The sequence below is a fragment of the Leptidea sinapis genome, chromosome 19 (genome assembly GCF_905404315.1).
Source record: "Leptidea sinapis chromosome 19, ilLepSina1.1, whole genome shotgun sequence".
NCBI classification, from domain to species: domain Eukaryota; kingdom Metazoa; phylum Arthropoda; class Insecta; order Lepidoptera; family Pieridae; genus Leptidea; species Leptidea sinapis.
In genome coordinates, this window is record NC_066283.1 from 55,804 (window position 1) to 76,738 (window position 20,935).

The 20,935-nt window shown below is 34.9% G+C and overlaps 1 protein-coding gene across 1 annotated transcript; it reads right to left on the reverse strand.

The window, feature by feature from the left end:
* Positions 1-1,816: 1,816 nt before the first annotated feature.
* Positions 1,817-13,970, reverse strand: LOC126969752 (myrosinase 1-like). The gene is made up of 6 exons (XM_050815313.1): positions 13,882-13,970; positions 12,027-12,163; positions 7,635-8,302; positions 6,121-6,429; positions 3,355-3,593; positions 1,817-2,023 (listed from the first exon to the last, which is right to left on the reverse strand). Exons 1-6 carry the CDS (start codon positions 13,914-13,916, stop codon positions 1,882-1,884), a joined length of 1,530 nt encoding a protein of 509 aa, XP_050671270.1. The 5' UTR covers positions 13,917-13,970; the 3' UTR covers positions 1,817-1,881.
* Positions 13,971-20,935: the final 6,965 nt, after the last annotated feature.

The window sequence follows — 20,935 nt, forward strand, 5'->3', positions numbered from 1 at the left end:
TAAATATTATGTAATATATTATATAATATTTACTATTTGTTTATGCTTAAGTTAAAAAAGCGTTTTCATTGAAAAGTTATCATCAATACATGGTTCTAAATATCTAATAATGTGAAATAAATATTTAAGAATATATATTATCTTTCAAATACATAAACTAAACGGAGAGATATATAATAGATTTATATTAATAGATGTTTATAATGTTAATGCGGACACTTTGGGACTTTTAGATGAAATCCTGTATCTACGGTTATTATTTATTACTAGCTGACCCGACAGACGTTGTTCTGTACATAATAAATAAAATAAAAATACTGATCTTTTATGGATTTGTCCATTATATTTCATAGCATCAATAATTATTTCGTAATATATGCTCCCTGTTGTTATAATGAAATTGTTTCACAGCAGAACTGTCAAACCGTGCGCCAATAAATTCTATCATAGAAAATATGTCCATACAAAACAAATATTGGAATTTCAAATAATTATGGGTCTCAAATCGAAATAAAAGCTATCCTATCTCTCAAGTTGGACTAAACTGCACTCCATGAAGTAATCCCCATTTAAATCCGTTCATTAGTTTAGGAGTCAATCGCTGACAAACATCGTGTCACGTAATTTATATATATACTACTAGCTGACCCGACAGACGTTGTTCTGTAGATAGTAAAAACAACTGTTTTATATTTCAAAACATCAATAATTTTTTCGTAAATATGCTCCCTGTTGTTAGAATGAAATTGTTTCACAGCGGAACTGTCAAACCGTGCGTCACTAAATTCTCTCATAGAAAATATGTCCATACAAAACAAATATTGAAAAAAAAACATTTATGGGTCCCAAATCGAAATAAAAACTACCCTATCTCTCAAGTTGGACCAAACTGCACTCCATGAAGTAATCACCATTAAAATCCGTTCATTAGTTTAGGAGTCCATTGAGGACAAACATTGTGACACGAGATTTATATATATTAAGATATCCAATAAAAAAATAGGTTGGGTTTTTGTTAATTTTTTATTTTCATTTTGAGTGAAGCTTAAGTACTAATAATTTGTATAAATATGTGTAGACCTACAAAATTTTTCAATGCAGCAAGGAACGCCTGCGCATTGCAATTTGATTACAGACAGTTAGAAATACTGCCATAAATCGCACCGTGAAGTCGTTAAGAGTTCCATCATATTCGACAACGACAATAACTTGACCATAACGACGTTACGGTAGGTGACTCAAATATCCGGCTACCATAAAAAGATTCGGCCGAGTATGGTTAATTTGCTCCTTAATCATTAAATAATTGAAGAGTTCCGTTACTTTGTCATGGATCCCATAATAAGAACCAAACCAAACTCTCGCCAAACTACCTTCGAAGTATATCCTTTCCAATAAAAAAAGAATCATCGAAATTGGTTGGCGCGATATTGAGTTATTCGTCCATTTGTCGCACATACAGTCATGTCAGTCATACTTATAGCAAATAATATAAGACTTTTATGGTTTTCTCATAGATGCCATTGTCAGACCTGGAAATCTCCAAATTACAATAGAACCACACGGGAAGCACCAGCTTTCAAATAAAAAAAGAATTATCAAAATGGGTTCACCCAGTCAAAAGTTCTGAGGTAACAAAAACAAAAAAAAAATATGTACACTTTCTTAAGGCCGCCAACGCACCTGTGATCCCTCCGGTGCTGCAGAATTATTATGGGCGGATTGATCAATTGTCATCAAATGATCCGTACGCTAAGTCCTACTATTCCTCCTAAAAACAAACATAGGCGAAGAGGCAACAAAGAAAATGCAACAATTATTTAAATATTATATTTATTAAAATTTGTCAACAAATACAATTGATTTTATGCAAAGATTTTTTTATAAATCATTTGGTTCTGGATTATAATTGGGATCAATTATTCTGCTTCTTATAATTTCCTTATATACTAAGGCTGATTTCCGAGGAAATACCGGCCTGTTGGGGTCATCCGTATCCAGTTGGTACAAACCCATTCTCATTCTGAAACAAATATTTAAAATAAATATTAACAAAAATGCTATACACCCACCCCTCTGTAAAACTGGAGTTACACATTTAAAGGTAACTTTGACACATTTAAATAAAATAATCCCAACAAAAAATAAAAGGCATACAAAAATCTCGAATAAATTGTTGCGAGAATTATAATCATTCGCGAATCAATTTGTGTGTTTTACAGCTACGATTTGAGCATCGCAATAATTAATATTAGCAAGGAAAGCTCATGGGTTTTTCAATAATACTGCGAAATGACTTTCTTGCCACGGCGGCTGCAAAGTCTCATTTAATTCCTTTTGTGATGAAAATGTTCATGGACGGCGGCTGTTTATCTCCTCTATTTCACAAAAAAATAACCTAGTTTGTCCAATATTTGGAATTGACAGAACGATTGTTATTCCAGAGATAGTCTCCCAATAAACAACAATTGTTAGATAGTTCTCGGTAGTGTTCTATTTTGAGAACATATTAAAGTCTTTAATACCACACGTTCAATTGAAAGTATGCTAATGAAATCGCGAGAAATATGAGAGAAGCTGTCACTTCGTTTATTTGACGTCTGCTTGTATGTCAGTGACTTGAATTCATATAAATTAAAATATACAAAAAGAGTAACATCATCACATTTAGATTTCCACCTAAACTAAATTAAATAATCTTTTGAATGCGACGTACCGTACAGTCGCTAACTAAAACATATCGCAGCGTGAGATGCTATTATAATCTATGCAAAAGTCAATGGTAGCTAACTATATTATCAACCCACGTTATAAATGAATTAAAAGAATCCCTGTATATTAAAATTTACTGCCAATTTACACTTTTAAAGAAGACTTGATGGAATAGTATATAAATCAAACAAAATACCTTAGTATAAAGAATATCAGAAGTTTCTCTTCGTCACACCAAGATAGAGCTTTTTAGATGTCTGTGATGATTTTAAATAGTAGGTTCTAGTTCGTAGCTGTGTTATATTCATAAGGTATTGATAAATCTGTGCAAACTATGATTTATTCGTACTTAAATATCGGTTATTTATCGCTATCGATGCGCAGAGGCGACGAAAGCATGAAAAAAATAATTGTGGTTAAAAAATACCGAAGGCAAAAAACAAGCGGTCGTTCTCCAACAAAATGCACCGACGAAATTAAAGACTCTTCATCCAAATTCTCCACGGTTGACGCGCTGGGCAGAATCTGGTGAGGGCAGATGATTCGCTCTAGATCTGACCTCGACCTGAGACATGAGGGACCGACCCCAGGAAGAGAATTTTCGAATACTTAGAGTTGGTTCTTTAATAGAAGTTTACTTACAAATATCCATAATCCCACTCAAATGTATCCATTAGACTCCAGGCAGTATACATCCTCACATCAACACCTTCCTCCAAAGCGTCCAAGACGGCATTCAGATAGCCTCTGAAATAAGCTACTTTATCTTCATCGTAGAAGCCCAATTTATCCACAGAACCATTTTCGGTAATGTATATAGTAGGATCATTGTACTCCTTCTTAATGTGCAGGAGGAGGTTGTATAGCCCTGGTGCGAATCCCTGTTGAGAAATATAAATAAAATGAAAGTACAATAGTCGGGGATCAACAGAATGTGCCCAGATTGATCTTTTGGTGTTGCATGAAGATAATATGAATAATTATGCGTCTTTAACTGACTTAAAGAGATGTTTGGACTTGTCGATTAATATTTCTTGCACTGAAATTAATAGCTACGGCTCTTCAGTACAAGTGCAGCTAATTAGAATAGCATAGAATAAAAAATTTATTGATAACAAAAACTATCACCACACAATTATTAAAATGATACAAACCAGAATAAATAATAATTTCTTAGAACTAACAATTAAAACAAATTAAATAATACAATTTATAGCTTAAAACGAAAAAGGTACTGTGCGGCAGTGAATGTCACCAAATGAGCTAACTCAGTAAAAAGCTGCAATGGCGTGGTGCCAATGTAGCACTGGTTTTCAGTAGCCCCAACATTATGAGTCTGGGAGTAGCAGCGACTAGTAATTTTTAAATTATAATTATGAATATAATTCTATTTATATAAATAAATAAAGGCAGTATAGATATAATTTTTGTATTAAACTCTTAAAAAAAATAATTGTGGTTAAAAAATACCGAAGGCAAAAAACACGCGGTCGTTCTCCAACAAAATGCACCGACGAAATTAAAAACTCGTCATCCAAATTCTCCACGGTTGACGCGCTGGGCAGAATCTGGTGAGGGCAGATGATTCGCTCTAGATCTGACCTCGACCCTAAGACATGAGGGACCGACCCCATAAATAATAAAAGATTTAACGTTAAAATAAGATCATTTACGGTCTTAACAACGGAAAAATCATAAAAATAAGAGGTTATTAATAATAAATAAGTGTTAATATAATTACGTGCCCTTATATTTTATACAGAGACAAATTTAAAGGAAAGACAACAGTTTTATTATTTTATTTCTGAGGGGACAATTAACTTCAATGACGTAATTATAAACTCAAAATCCGATAGTGTTTTGGAATTCTAAGAATTCTCAGTCCATGATTTTAAGTAAGCTTCAAAGGAACATTATTTGGAACACAGAAAGTAAATAACGTCCCTTGATGATGACGAATGATGTATTAACGTAAAACAGTGTCATTTATATCCAAGTGCCTTAAGTCCCATACTGTGTAGTATATGGTTCTAAAATTACATGTATGCCGTATGACATAATGCTATGAAAGTAAGTAAAATAGACCGTTCGTTAAGGAGTGAATCTTTTAATGCGTAGGTATGGAACAGAACTACTTCTCCTTAACTATATGGGGCCCCCATTAAAGTTTGGAATTTAACGTTATTCCATGAAAAGCAGTGGTATCAACTATCATTCTTCAGAAGTACATTAATTTACACCTGTTTAACATTAGGCAAAGTGAATTTAAAAATACTTTGATTTATTAGCTTCAAACCACTACAGGAAGAGCATTGTTACAATAGCACACCTTAATCTGCGCGGCGGCCATCTTGAATATTTAATAAATATTTTGAAGCAAATAGTGTAGATGAGGTCCTCTCTTGCAAATGGATTATGATTTGAAGGGATAATTTTTGAATTGAATTAGGTTCTATAAAAAAACCCATTATATCGAAAACAATATCCAATTCAACTATCAGATTGCTTATAAACAATGTCTTTGCCGACACTGTTGCACATAGTTGTCAACATAATTTTAAGTATTGTGACATTCTAAATAAATGTAACACTACCAAACCAGATCATTAGATATTGGGCAATTTAATTAATACGTAAACTTCTAACATTGCGTTTCATCCAAAACTTTCATCTTCCTGAAACTATTATTAAAGTAAGTACAAATCTAGAACATGTTCGCCATAAATGGGCGACAAAAGTGGTAGGAGTAGGACCTGTACAGTAGGTGCAGTGGGGGCGGAGATGCTCCCGTAGTGATCGCCTATAGAGCTGACAGGGTTAGTACTTGTGAGTTATGAAATGTAGTAATTTAATTTTATAATAATTTTGTTTCAATCCGCCCTATAAGTAATTTTGAACAAATTTTGAGCAATTAAGTCATTAAGTAAAGCCCCTCACAAGATGGACCGATAATCTGGTCAAGATCGCCGGAATACGTTGGATGAGGGCAGCGCAGAACCGATCGTTGTGGAAATCTTTGGGGAAGCCTTTGTCCAGCAGTGGACGTTTTCCGGCTGATGATGATGAAGTCATTGGTTTGTGCTGTGTTGATTTGTATGTAGGTGTTTATCCTCAGGCTTGGTAACAGTAGTTTACATGTATGTGACTTGATGTTAGTGAAGCTACACATAAAAAAAAATAATCGAAGATTTGTTAATTGATTTTGTTAAGCGTACATTATTAATGTACCCTTATTGGATCTCTTTCTTGTAAGGCTGTAATTTTTTCCGCATGTCCGAAACTATTTCACAGGAGAAAGTGCTACTACGTAATAAACATCACGTCATGATCTGCAGTTTCTTGAAGTCCAAAAAATAATTTAGGTATATTTGAGACTTAGATATAAAAAAATGTATATATATGACTTACATATATCCACATACTCGACTCTGTAGTCCAGTCGGGATCAGTGTAGGTACCGATGTACAGGTCACCTTCAAACGAAGGCACTACAAAGCTATCTTTCAAGGAATCATTTCTGTATACATAATAACTGGAGTAATGATTCAGGCCGAAGAAATCCGAAGTTCCTCTGATATAGTTTATCTGTTCAGGCGTGAAAGGTCTCAGACGGGACTGCTTATAACCTTCGAGAGCACTAGCATTGCCAACCCTATCAATGAGTCGCTGCGGATAGTTGCCTTGTGGTGAGTAAATTGGATGTGCATACTGTCCCAGCTGAAATGACCAATATTTTTATATTAGATATCAATAAACGCTTTTTTCGCTCCAGTGCTCTGTGAACAGCTTGATCGCACGGAGAGTTTTCCGAAGGGCTGTTTAACCTGATTTCTGCCGCTGGATTCCACCATCGCATGACACGTAGCGTAATCAGGACGATACCCAATTCCCCTGTTCCAAGAGAATGTTGGCGGTGGTGATCAGATCGGATGACCCGTTAATTTGTCCTGCTCTTTCCAGAAATATTGAAATAAAATGAATCGATATAGACATAGTTTAATCACTTGGAAGTTCTTTAAATGGCAACAAAGAGAGATGCCAAACAAGAGGCCAAAATTAAAAAGCCCAGTAAGTCTGACTAACTAGTTTGTTCATTAATATAACCTGTAGATTGCAATGGGTTCCATCGCATATTGGTTTAAGGGGCAGTGAGGAGGCGGACAGACTGGCTAAGCAAGCAACACTGAAGGGTAAAAAGTTGTATATTAAACCGGATTTTACTGAATTCTTACCAAAATATAAAAGGAAATGCCAGGATTTATGGGGAGAGTACTTTGATCGTAGATCTTTAGAAAAAGGAATTTGGTATAGAACTTTGCAGTCTCAGCCTCCTCATATACCGTGGTTTTTTAATGTAAAGATTAAAAGATAAGTAAGAGTAAAAGGTTGATTGTTATTGCTCACAGACTGAGATCCGGACACATGCCTTTGAATAAGTTTAAATTTTTGATGAAAATTGTGGACTCACCTCTATGTGAGTTATGTGGAACAATTGAGGATGTTGAGCACTTGTTAAAGGAATGTGTCCGATTTCAGTCTAGTAGAGACAAAATTGTAGGGCTTATGGGTTTGAACAGATTTGATATGGGCATGTTTGTAAATATACTTGCCGGCCCTGCATCTAAGGATGCTATAAGTCTGTTTGAATCCGTCTTATTGCTTGAACACTATAGATATAATTTGCTTTTGGTTTTATTAACTTTTTTTTTTAGTTTGTTAAGTTAAGAATTTTATTTTTCTTTTATCTTTTTAATGTACTTACATTATAATGGGGCTGACATGTACATACGTATAAAAGCCCCTAAATCAATAAAGAAAAAAAAACATAACGTGCAACAAAGGAAAAGCGTGAAATTCTATTCGGTTCTTGTATTCCCTATTAAATCTAATCAAATGATCTCGGTCTATTTAACCGTACGTACCGTAAAGACCAAATAATCTTCAGCTGCTTCCGCATCGTCTTGAGAATCCGTGGAAGGGAAAGCCATATCGCAATTCAAGATCACACCGACCTTACCACCTTGCGATTTAAACTCATCGTAATAAATGTGGTACATTCTTGCATGAGCGAGAAGCACATTGCGACCGCATTCGTAGAAGCCTTCACTAGGAGATTCAATTCTGGGTGCGTGTTTTCCAAAGGCGTGGCCAAGGCTACAGATAATAAATGGCTCATTTATTGTTAGCCAAGTCTTTACTCTGTCCCCGAAATTTTGATAAACAACTCTGGCATAATCTCCTAACCAAGTTGCAATATCTTCATTCAACCAACCACCAAGTTCAGCTAGGCGAAGAGGCAGATCCCAGTGGTAAATAGTTATCATTGGTGTTATGCCATTGGCGAGCAGTTCATCGATAAGGTTATTGTAGTATGCTATTCCTTCAGGGTTAACATAATCCGGTGTGCCGAGAGGCAGTATTCTAGGCCATGATACGGAAAATCTGTACACATTCACGCCTAGCTCCTTCAGTAGGCCAACGTCTCTTTTATATTGGTTATATGAATCCGCTGCAACTTCATGAGTGGTACCGTCGAAAATAAATGTAGGATCGGTCTCTATATGGTAGTCCCACATCGACCAACCGCGACCTGAATAAAAAATTACCGTGATCAAATTTTAAAATTAAATTCAAGCTGTTTCAGTATGAGGTTATATAGAATTCAAGCGAGATCGGTTCTACAGCATTGCTTTTTTTTACCGTCAAGCAGGAGTGTATACCTAAGCAATATTTGTGTTTCGCTGTGAAGGGCGTCGTAGCTAGGGTAATAAATTGTCCGTAACCGTTTTTTTGTTTTTTTTCGTGGGGTTGATTAGAATTTTGGGTTTTTCAATAATCCTGAGCGATATGCATTGTAATGGGCAGGGAGAAACGTTTATTATCAGGTGAACGTCCTGCTTGTCTGTTCTCTCCTCGAGACGAACTAACTGCACGCATATTGTTCGTTACTAGGTGATACCACAACACGGAGATTGTGTTCTGGGAGTGAGAGTATAAATTTAACTACAATCGTTTCAGCCGGAAGATGTCTACGATTGCCTCCCTGAAAGAGGCTGTTTTACCGTAATCGGCACACTTGACAAGTGGGATATCGATCACAGATGATGGCGGTGCTCTCTCATGAAGATGCTGATGCCCATCCTCCGTTCTTTGTATCCCTTAGTCAACTCCTACGACATCCACGGGAGAAGATGCAATGGTGCTCTTCTGGTGCAGTTAACGGCAATGTAAATCGATTTTTGTGTTCCAGATCGCTATTCATATTGAATTATAAGAGAAAAATTTCGGTGTTTGCTAACTTATTCCTAGTTGACAAAGATCCCTCTATTACTTACATTTTAAAATCGGAGAGTCTAGCGCCACTGATTCAAAAATTAATTTTGAATTTGGAAATTCAATTTGTATAACATATTAAGTGTGTGTTTAGCCCTACATGAGTCTTATAATACGAAATTCAACTATGGTCATCGAGCAAGTTGCTTTGCATGACTTAGAGAAGGTGATATTTGATCCGAGTCAGTTTCACCCGAACCAGCGTTACATAGCCGATCGTGACCACTAATCCTTATTCAATGCTCATAAAATAAAGTACTCAGTTTGCTTAAAGAAGTTTTCATTTCAAAAACTTAAAGAAATAAACATATTCACTGTTGACTCATAATATGCGCCTCGCACCATTTCCGGCGACGTACTATGGAATATGGACCGCTACCAGAATGCGTCCGACGGTTCGGCCGTATCAAATCATGTATGTAGGCTAATAGTTAAGATGTTTCACCTCAAAAGTCACTCGAATCTTATCTTTGCAAGTCATGATGATATTGACAATGCCAGAGATGGATTTATTATCTTTCGATACTATCAGAGATATCTCTTTTTTTTTACGTTTTTTCTATGAGCTATTTAGTTAAAGGCAATTATTTTGTTAATAAAATCGAAAATCTGTTTATTTTAAACATTCATAATTATATTAGATGTGATATATCAGAGGGAGGCTTTGACCAATGGGAGGCTCCTTTGCACAGGATGCCGACTAGATTATGGGTACCACAAGGGCGCCTATTTCTGCCGTGAAACAGTAATGTGTAAACATTACTGTGTTTCGGTCTGAAGGGCGCCGTAGCTAGTGAAATTACTGGGCAAAAGAGAATTAACATATTGTCTCAAGGAGACGAGCGCAATTGTAGTGCCGCACAGAAATTTTGGTTTTTTCAAGAATCCTGAGTGGCACTGCATTGTAATGGGCAGTTCGTATGAATTACCACCACGTACACGTCCTGTCCGTCTCGTCCCTTATTGTTATAAAAAAGAAACAAGAGGCGTGCATACTATGCAGGCAAATAGGCAATGCCTACCTCTTTAAGTACTTTAAGAAATGTAGCACTAGTGTACAAATAGATTTAATTTAATATTTATTTATTATTTATTAAGGCACACCCCATCATATACAATACAATTTTCTTAATCTAATGTTACAATTAGTAGTTCTTAAGTATACGACAATTACGGTGTACATAAAAATTACAAAAAATACTCCCTAATTACTTCTGAAAAATAGAACTAAAAAATACTATAGCTATAATAAAAACAAAATAAAAAAATGAAAGTACAAATTATAACTTTAACTTTTAATTAAATAATTAAAATAATGAAGACGAAAAAAAAAGAAAAACTAATTATTTGACAAATGCAGATTGAGTACCAGCTAAGTGTTTAACAACACTTTCTTTAAACCTGACCAGCCCACCACCGAATATATCAAGTTCTGAATTGGTATCGTTTAACTTATTGTACTCGCGAAGAATTCGAGCGAGAGGTGCCTGAACTCCCAGGTTGGTTTTTACAGAAGGAACTTGGAAGATTCTCTTGATTTTGAACCTTGGGAATAAATATGGGACTGCAAGGTTAATATTCTGTTAGAAGTTGAAGAAGAACTACATTGTATTTGACCGTTTAAGAGTTTGTACAAAAATATTACTCTGGCAAGAGATCTCCGATCGAGCAATGAAATCATATTAAATTTCCTGAGGCGCTGATGGTACGGGTGTCTATGAGAGAATCCAGTACTAATGTATGCAAGGTGTCGTGTGAATGCTCTTTGAATACTCTCGATGCGTTGCGAATGGATGGTATATAGGAGATTCCATATAATGCTACCATATTCGATATGACTGCGCACTAGAGCGTTATATAGAATTGTTTTCGTTTTGGAGACAATTTGAGTTTCGCTTTAGAAATCCTAACATTCGTGCGGATGTGGTAGCTACTTTATTAACTTGTGCAATAAACGTTAGTTTGTTATCAATAGTTACCCCCAGGTCACGAATTTCCTGCATTTCTTTTAATGGTGCCCCATCGAGCTCATACACTGTAACAAGCGGTTTTTTTTCGAGTGTACTTAATATGAAAACATTTGCTTGCATTTAGGATCATATAATTTAATAGGCACCAATCTTTTATACCATTGAGATCACTTTGAACAAAAGCAGCATCAGAGGCAGAGTTGATAACTTTATAAATTTTTAAATCATCGGTGAAGAGAGATGCTTTACAATATTTGATATGATTGCTAACGTCATTCACAAATATCAAAAAGAGCAACGGTCCTAGGTGGGATCCCTGGGGAACACCAGATCGCGCAATGTATGAAGTAGATTCAGTGCCTCCTACAACTACTGACTGAAGTCTATTTTGAAGATATGACTCGAACCATTTCAGTAAGTTATCTCTATCTGTAGATATTATATTGGGAACGGCCGTAAGTAAGTTGTGCAACGACACAAAGTATCCAACAAAATTCGTTACTTTTGAAATTGATTTCTAAGGATTTTCATTTGTATTTTCTAATGCACCAAAAAGTGTATATACATATATTAGTAGACAGTATAAATATGTTATTTATGTATAGCGCAGTATCGTACCTGATTGAAAAATAAATAAATACAGTGACATTAAAGATCGGTATTGGATTAATAAAATTAATTATTAAAAGCCCACGACATCAGTGAGCAAGTGCAGGTCCACAAACAAAACAGAAATCTGACAAAGACACAAAATATTGTTTTCGTCTTTTTCATTCAGTTTTTGTATGTGATCTTTTTCGCACACGATATATTTGTTTGTCACATCCATGTAGGACTTCATCCTAGAACCGGAATTACTAAATTTATTTTCCTCAAAACACGTAAAGGAAATATTTCTTGTGATCGTGTAAATTGGACCAACGTCTATTTTAATGAATATCATTGTTATTTTCGAAGAGATGGCCTTGTTGCTAATGCTTTAAAAAAAATTGACGATAACAAAATAAATACCTCCTTGGTTCCATCCTCCTTCAACTTGAAATGCTGCTGTTGCTGCACCAAATAAAAAATCAGCCGGAAAACTTCTATTTTGATTAAACTCTTTGTTTGTGTGCTTCAATTTGGCGGCACTTGTTATGTAAATGAAACTATAAAAAAAAAACAATAAATTATTTTTAAGCCGCGTGTATCACTTATTATATTAAAAAAATACTTTTTAAGATATCTATAAAAAATAATTTGCCAATCGATATGGTCATCCATTTGACGAAATAGTTAATGTTGAAATAATAGTTAAACGCATTTCAATAACTATCTAACATTAATAAATTAATGTACATCAATTTGCTATGAAACGTTGCTCGCATTTGTGCAATGTCAAAAATCAGATACTTATATAATAAAACAATCTTTTTTTATAGCTCTAATAATCTCTTTCACCTATATATGTAAAAATGAACCCCTATTTCTCTTGGTTACGCTTAAACTTGAGAACACTTTAACCGATTTCATTCAACAATTTTTAAAGATTACTAATACTTAGTAGAAGATTTTTATTTAAAAACAAATTAAGAATATTTATTTTTTATTTATTTATTACACTTTTTTGACACCACATTAACAAAATATAACTTAATTACTAACATACATAATTACATGATATGGTGCAAATGGCGGCCTTATCACTATATAGTGATCTCTTCCAGGCAACCATTTGTAATACAATAAAAGAGAAAGGCAGTACATTACTTTTAATTATTATAAGGTAAGAAGTGTCAAAAATATAGACACACATAATATATACTATACTAAAATATAGATAAATTTATATAGATGATATATTGTGCAGAAACAACAAAAAAATTAAAAAACTTAACGAATACCTTTATTATAAACTTTTTAATGTTAACTTAGCCCCAGCGTTATTTGAAATAACTAATAACTGTGAGTTATTTGACAGTAAGAGACAGATCGCACACTGCCAGCTTAGTAGACATAAATATGTCTACTGTGCCGCCAGGCTTAGATAATAAATTAATTAGTTTTTGCTGTACAGAACAACGTCTGTCTGGTCAGCTATTTAAATAAAACTAGATAAAGTGAAGATTAAAGGTACTAGCTGGCCCAAACGACGTTCTTCTGTCGTAGCAATAGTTAATGGCAACGGTTGCTTTGGGTGTAGGTGGCTTGGTTAGTGCGTTGAGGGTTGAAATTTCGAAAGATTTGAACATATTTTTTGAACAAAATCATTTAACAGCTACATCTATATATATTAAAATGAATTGCTGTTCGTAAGTCTCGCTAATACTCAAGAACGGCTGGACCGATTTGGCTAATTTTGGTCTTGAATTATTTGTGGAAGTCCAGGGAAGGTTTAAAAGGTGAATAAATATGAAAGTGTTCGGAATTAAATAAAAACAACAATTTTGTTTTTCCATCGATGTGTAGGTATCGTTCAGAAATCAGAAAGAATAGCTCAAAATGAATAACTAATTAGAATTTTTATATCTTTCCAACTTTCTCAGCAGGTAAAATATAAAATGAATTTTAGCTCAAATAAAATTTGAAAACAATATTTTTATGAACGATAAATCATAAGTTTTGACATGTGTCTACGCGGACGAAGTCGCGGGTATCAGCTAGTAATATATAAAAATATCACTACAATTCTTAATTTTAAAAAATACTTTCAGATATTAATAAAAATAAATGAATAGAAACAGTTTTTTGGGCAATAACTTCATAAGTTAAAGCTTCAGGGTTATACAAAAATGACAGATAAAAATAATAAACTGTAAAAAATAAAAAATAGTAACCCTATTTTAATTTTTTTAATAATTATTCAATGTAATGAAACAATACTCACCATAATAACAGTGCTGTTTTCCCAAAATACTTCATCTCGGCACTCCGATGTACGTTTGTTACAATTTATCTAAACGATCTTTATATACACTTTTTCAATGATAAAATATTTCTTCGAATAAATTGAATAAAGATAGGATAGATACTAGGAATGTTTAAGAGGACATATATTGCAAACCTTTTCTGTTCAGACTATTTTTTTAAATCTCTATTAACTTCACACTCCAAAACAATATGGCAAGACTTTCATTTTTTTAAAAATGAAATTTTGACATAATTATATTGCAAACCTTTTCGGTTAGGACATTTTTTTAAATTTCTATTAACTTCACACTCGAAATCAATATCAACTCTCATAATCAACTCTCTACCAATGGGAGACTCCTTTGCACAGGATGCCGGCTAGATTATGGGTACCACAACGGCGCCTATTTCTGCCGTGAAGCAGTAATGAGTAAGCATTACTGTGTTTCGGTCTGAAGGGCGCCGTAGCTAGTGTTTTTGTTAGTGTTAATTACTGGGCAAATGAGACTTAACATCTTCTGTCTCAAGGTGACGAGCGCAATTGTAGTGCCGCTCAGTTTTTGGGTTTTTCAAGAATCATGAAGGCACTGCATTGTAATGGGCAGGCGTATCAATTACCATCAGTTGAACGTCCTGTCGTCTCGTCCCGTATTGGCATAAAAAAAAAGTATATGGCAACCTTTTCGGTTAGGACATTTTTTAATATCACTATTAACTTCACACTCCATAAACAATATGGCTTATGGCAACAGTATTTCATTTAACAATATGAATGAATACTTGAGCACATAGACAAAATAAAGTCACTACTCAAACTTAAGCTCTCAGAATAATATATTTAAAACTAGCAATTTTGTTAGAATGTTGACCATTAATTTAATATTAAATATTATAACATTAAAAAAACAAAATATATTTGATAATACCAATGGGTTGACAATCTCTGATTGGTACTGTTATAAGATTATGTTTAACTTTGAATGTTATATCATTTTGTCATTTTTCATTGCTTTATCTTCTAGTGCTTCCGGCCAGTAAGTGAAGCTAATCTTGTATTGAGTACAATATTTTTGTTTTGAATGTTTTTTTTAACGTTTGAATTTAGTATTTTCTTTAATTAACGCGAGTATTACATATTTAAATAAAAATATTTTTATAGGATTAAAACGCGTGTAATTAATAAAAAATAACATTGTTTATACATTAGATTTTACATAAGATTTATTATAATAATTAGTTTTAGTTAACCTCACGTTTCGAGACGGTGTACCGTTTTCATTACTGAAAACGCGATCTGGGATGGTCTCGAAACGTTCGGTTAACGAATATAATAATAAAAATGTAACTATTACGCAAAATTTAATGTAAAAACACAGTTTCAATAAACAAGCGTTTTAATTCTTTATCCGTAAGTAGTGAAATTACTAGGCAAATGAGACTTAACAGCTTATGTAAATAATATAATAAAAATTGATCTCCTGACTGCAGATCACTAATAATCAGGGTCAATTAAGAGTTTCGATCATATAAGCACAGTGGATAATGCGAATTATGTAAACCATTCACCAGTGGGAGACTTCCTTGCACACGATGCCGGCTAGATTATGGATACAACGGCGCCTTTTTCTGCCGTGAAGTAGGAATTTTTTAGCATTATTGAGTTTCGGTCTGAAAGGCGGGGTAGCTAGTGAAATTGTTGGCCAAATGAGACCTATCACCTTATGTCTCAAGGTGACGATCGCAATTATGGTAGTAGCGTATAAATTACCATCAGCTGAATGTCCTGCTCGTCAGGGTAAGTTGTAATAAAAAAAACCCGCCCCGAACGTGGACATTACGTTTATGGACCAGTACTGAAAGTGCCTATGAAAATGATAAATAGTGAAAAAAAAAATAATAATAGTAGGATGAAACCCATTGGAAAAGGAAGAGGAAATAACAAAATGAATGGAAAATTAATTATGGGCAATCTGAGGTCGGGGAGCGCAAAAGGGGGAGAGTTTAAGGGTCAAATTGTTTATCGCGACATTGTATATCTCGATTTCCGGCTACACTACAAGCACTATGGCAAAGTTGTAGTTTAGAAAAATATGTACAACTTTTGTTTTCACACTTTTTTCACAAAACCTCTAAATTTATGTGTAAAATTCAAATAACCAAGTTTTTAGTTTTTTATTTTTATCTTCCAGAAAATATTTTTTTTCCACGAAATTTGCTAAAAAGTTACCCCAAATACTCTGTTTTTTTTATTTGGCATATTTATTATTTTGAGGTCACAGAAAAATTTTGTTTGAGGATGAGGTTTTTTTTCAATTGAGCAACATTTTAGCAAACAAAATAACCGTATTTATGCTCAAAGCTCTAAGGAAGCTTCCCAATTAGTCGATAGAGTGCAACGTGGGCACTATCCGACTTCAGTGATGGATTGGTTTGGTATTAGCTATGAAGGAGTGACTGAGCCATACTTATTTCGAAACATCGGCACAAGTGTATCAAGATACCATTCTTGAGAAGGTAATGAAGCCCTATAATAACACCATGTTCAATAACCAAGAATGGTTCCAGCAAGACTCGGCGCCGGGTCATAAAGCTCGGTCTACGCAGTCTTGGTTGAAATGAACGTTTCGGACTTCATCAGAGCTGAAGACTGGCCGTCGTGGAGACCTGATCTTAAACCGTTGGATTTATGGTCAGTTTTAGAGAGTACGGCTTGCTCTCAACGCCATGATAATTTGGAGTCCCTAAATTAATCCGTTCGATTGGCATTGAAGAAATTTCCCATGGAACGACGTGCTTCTATTGATAACTTGCCTCAATGTTTAATGGACTGTGTTGCAGGCAATAGAGACCACTTCGAATAAGGTTTTTATATCTTAAATTGTTTAATATTTATGTATTAAACTAACACATTGTAAAAGTAATAAATTTTATTTGCAATAGAATTTTAAATACTGAAATTTATGGCACGATTCCTTATTATAAATGTATATACGATATAACATTGTAATCCATATTTTTATATAAAATGCCCGCTGAGTTTCTTGCCCCCGTTCTGCTGGTCTGAGGCAGTCTATTTTAAATGGGTGGTGGTTTTTGACGTTCCATAAGTGATTTTGAATCCTATTTTGATTAAAAATATTTGAATTTGAACACGGTAAGTTTAATGCACAATAACTGCCAAAATAGATGATTTAGATTAGATAGACATGATTTAATATTTAAACACGTTCACTTCATGCGTGATATGAGTTTAATGCACAATAAAACTGGTAAACTAGATTAATCCTTATATACTTAGAACATACAATTGTGCCGTCTACTTCGACTGTAAATTAAGTTAAAATCAAGCAGACTGATCAGCACCATATGTCCCGTGCGTTTTTTTTGCGACCCGACAAAGGGAAAGGGCTACCCTCATGCGTGGTAAATGTTCATGCATACCAGTGTAGCCTTAGTCTACGTGATGAGGGACTCACGTAAAACCTAAGTGCCTCCCACTAATAACGACGTGAGGTTGGCTTTGGGCAAGTGCCCTCTAAGCCTTCATCGAAAGCTACCTTCTCTCGGGGAGAGAGAGAGCCGCAAAACCCCGTGCGTTTCTCCATTTTATATACTTTTTGTGACGGAAAACGTCAAAACCATTCGAAATATTGAACAAATACGAACAGCAACTTCGACAACGATCAAAACTTATTCTAATAATTAACAAAAACACGAGTAAATTATCTCTACTCAACATCTCGTCTTATTATGTGTCTGTTGAAGCTAGCGTGGTTACTTACATCACGTAGTTATACACATCTATGGTATTTTTCTTTAAGAATCTCAAACATGGCAACTTAATTTTCTCAAATTTTACCGAATTTTGATAATTGATATAGAGTAATTTGTCGTTTTACAATCTTGTGGACGAGATCGTTTGTCGAAGATATTTTCAAGTAACTTCGCTTACTGCTTAGATTAAGAATTGATCCTTAATCCTATATCTTAAGCTTATTAAGTCAATTGGGGTTCTAGATTAACGTTAATGAGTAACAATTAATCAAATGAGAGAAGTTCAATGCTTAATACAAAACAAATTTGTGTTTTAGTCTTATTGAATTACATTCTGAGATTTTTTCTTTTGAATATGTAGAGGAAATGTGCACAACGTTTTTTTAAACAAATTATTATATAGTATGAGTTTGTGCAATCACTGCAAATATCAGAATCAGAATAATTATATTAAATGTGGTATGCCTAAAATACCTATTTTCCGTTGTTTTTTTTTGTTGTTCTTTATTGGAAGCCTGTGGCCATTATTTTTTAAGTGAATAGTTGTTTTGAAAATTTGTTTAGATTTGGTAATTGAATTCAAATCGAAACTTTCAAATTATTTTTATACTTTACTATTTTAGCTTACCAATAACTAGTCTTTTTAATTTGCAGTCAGTAAAATGTTAAAATTACAGTTAACCTTGATTCATTGACTGCTGAGAAATACAATTTTGTGTTTATTGTTTTATTCAAAATAATACAAGTAAATCAGTGTTACAACAAAAGAATCAGGCTTATTCTTGCTACATTTTTGTTTGTCTGCGCGACAAGTCAAGTCTTCGACGAGTATTTTGTCACTCGTAGTGTGCATGCCAGGGTAAAAGAGAAATTAGCCGGCGTAGACAACATTTCTCTCGTCGCAAGGTATCTCCAGTTGCGCATGCTAGCCCAGCTGGTCCGGTCTAACGGACATGACATCGTACTTCTGAGCTTAAAACTGACGGCAGCAGTGTGTTGTCGCCACAGATCACGGAAAGTTCTGAATTGTGTGGTTGTACCGCGTAGTCCTTTCAGTGTAAGTCGTAGCGGTCCCGTGGAGTTCAAAGTATTCTTAGCAGTTTAGTAGAAATAATCCAGTAGCGACAACTGGCATAAATTCTTTGAACTATGCTGATATTGAAGGCAGCAGTGCGGGTTGAGTGGGCTTAGTTGCGCGTGAATCGCATCTTTCGCATCGAAGTAAGGACAAATGTTACTAAGAAAGTTTTCAGCTCTTCACATAGATGGCGTTGAATTAAAAGTTTAACTTTTTCATTGGCAATGTCAACGAGCAAGTGAATACAATTTGTATTATACATAATTTAATGTGCGATTATTTACTGTTGAATTATTGTAGTGTGAACAAGTACATTTTCAGTCCGAATTTTCGGAAAGCCACATTTAATGCCAAAAAAAAAGAAAGGGAATGAGGAAGGGAGAAATGCTCTCAATTTATCAGCCAATCACAGTGCTTAAAACTTGTAAAATATATTTTTAATGAAAAAAGTATTAGGAGTGCCGCTTGCGCCTCTCTCCCCAAGAGAAGGTCACTTGTGGTGGTGGTTGAAGGTGGTGGTTGAAGGTGGTGGGCACTTGCCCAAAGCTAACCTCAGGTGTGAAGTGGGTATGCACCTAGGTTTTACGTGAGTCCCACATAACGAACGCAGACTTAGGCATCGTTAGTATGCATGAACATTTACCACCTCCCACCCGTCGTTATTCCGGAGGGTGGCCCTTTCCCTTGTTTAGGCGCAAAAAGAAGAGAAAAGTGCTTGCGCCTCTCTTCCCTAAGATATGGTCGCTTCCGATGAAAGTTTAAAGGGCACATTGCCCAAAGCATTCCTCAGGTGGTGTATAGTGGGTAGGCACTTAGGTTCTTACGGGAGTCCCACATAACCAACGCAGACTTAGGCTGCGTTGGTATGCATGAGCATTCACCACCTCTCTCCCGTCAATGGGATAGGGATAACCCCTTTCCCATTGTCTGGGCGCAAAAAAAAAGATGAAATTGCTATCGCTCCAGTCCTCGTTCATGTGAAATTTAACATTATTTATAAACTCCTAACGGCCCAATCCATTTTCCGCTTTAAGGCTTTAAATTGCTCACTGGTGCGTCAGGAACGCAGACTTTCACCAGGGCTTAGAGCTCCCCACCATCATACAACACAAAAAGTGCTTGTCTGAAACTTTCTTTAAGTCCTCAGACAATCACCCTTATTCCCTGATTAAGGTGGCAGCGGATAAGGTCACCCCCTCCTTCTCGTCGCCATATCAGGAGGCCCAGAAACGCCCTCACCCCTAAACTAACTCTCATCTGACCTGGATCGCTTCTTGGCATCCGGGGATAATCAGACGCATTTCATTCACTCAACTCCAGTTTGTGATCATCCTTCTGGTATCACTAGTCGCAATTAGACCTATGCTCCCAGCGGATACTCCATAGGGAGTGCCGCTTGCGCCTCTCTCTCCCGAAGAGAAGCTCGCCTTGTATAAAACTCAACGGCTTAAAAAAAGTGGCCGTAGACTTTTTGTATGTTCATCTCACGAGCTCGACTTTTTCCTAACTTATAGTTTAGCACCGCTCTAGTGCCACATGCACCGTACTAATATTCATAATGATTGAAATAATATTTCGTCGCTTTGTGCCGAGCTGTGCAGTCCTGCACAGCGCCGGTGTACCTAATGCGTTGCGGCCTTTATTTTATTTAAAATTACTGTACGACCTCGTCAGCGTATTTGTAGTAGGTACTTATATTAAGTTGAATTTAAAATGAAATAACCTACGATTTAATGAACGGATACATTCAGGTTTAATTATTTTAATTTCAATTAACGCATAATATATTAATATATTTGTGCGTATTTCTTGTAATCATGTACATTGTCAGTAAAATATAATATATTTTGTAGTCGACGCTTTGGATAACTATTTTGTTATTTACGTGAGAAATACATATTATGTTCCTCCAAAGTGTTAGTGTTTGTTACCTTCACAATATCAAGTTCTATTTTATTTATAGTGTTAGCGTAAGGTTTGAGTAGAGTGATATTATGTTGATTAATTGTGCTCAATTATAAATAATGAACTTTAGATTTGTTTAATGAAGAACTTGCAAAATTGTTTGAGTGCGTGAAGTTCATAGTGCTGACGAAAATAGAAATCCATCCATTTTTACTTGCAATATATTATGACCACTTAGTGATTCTTACCTCGTTTCAATTAGTTTGTTGAAATA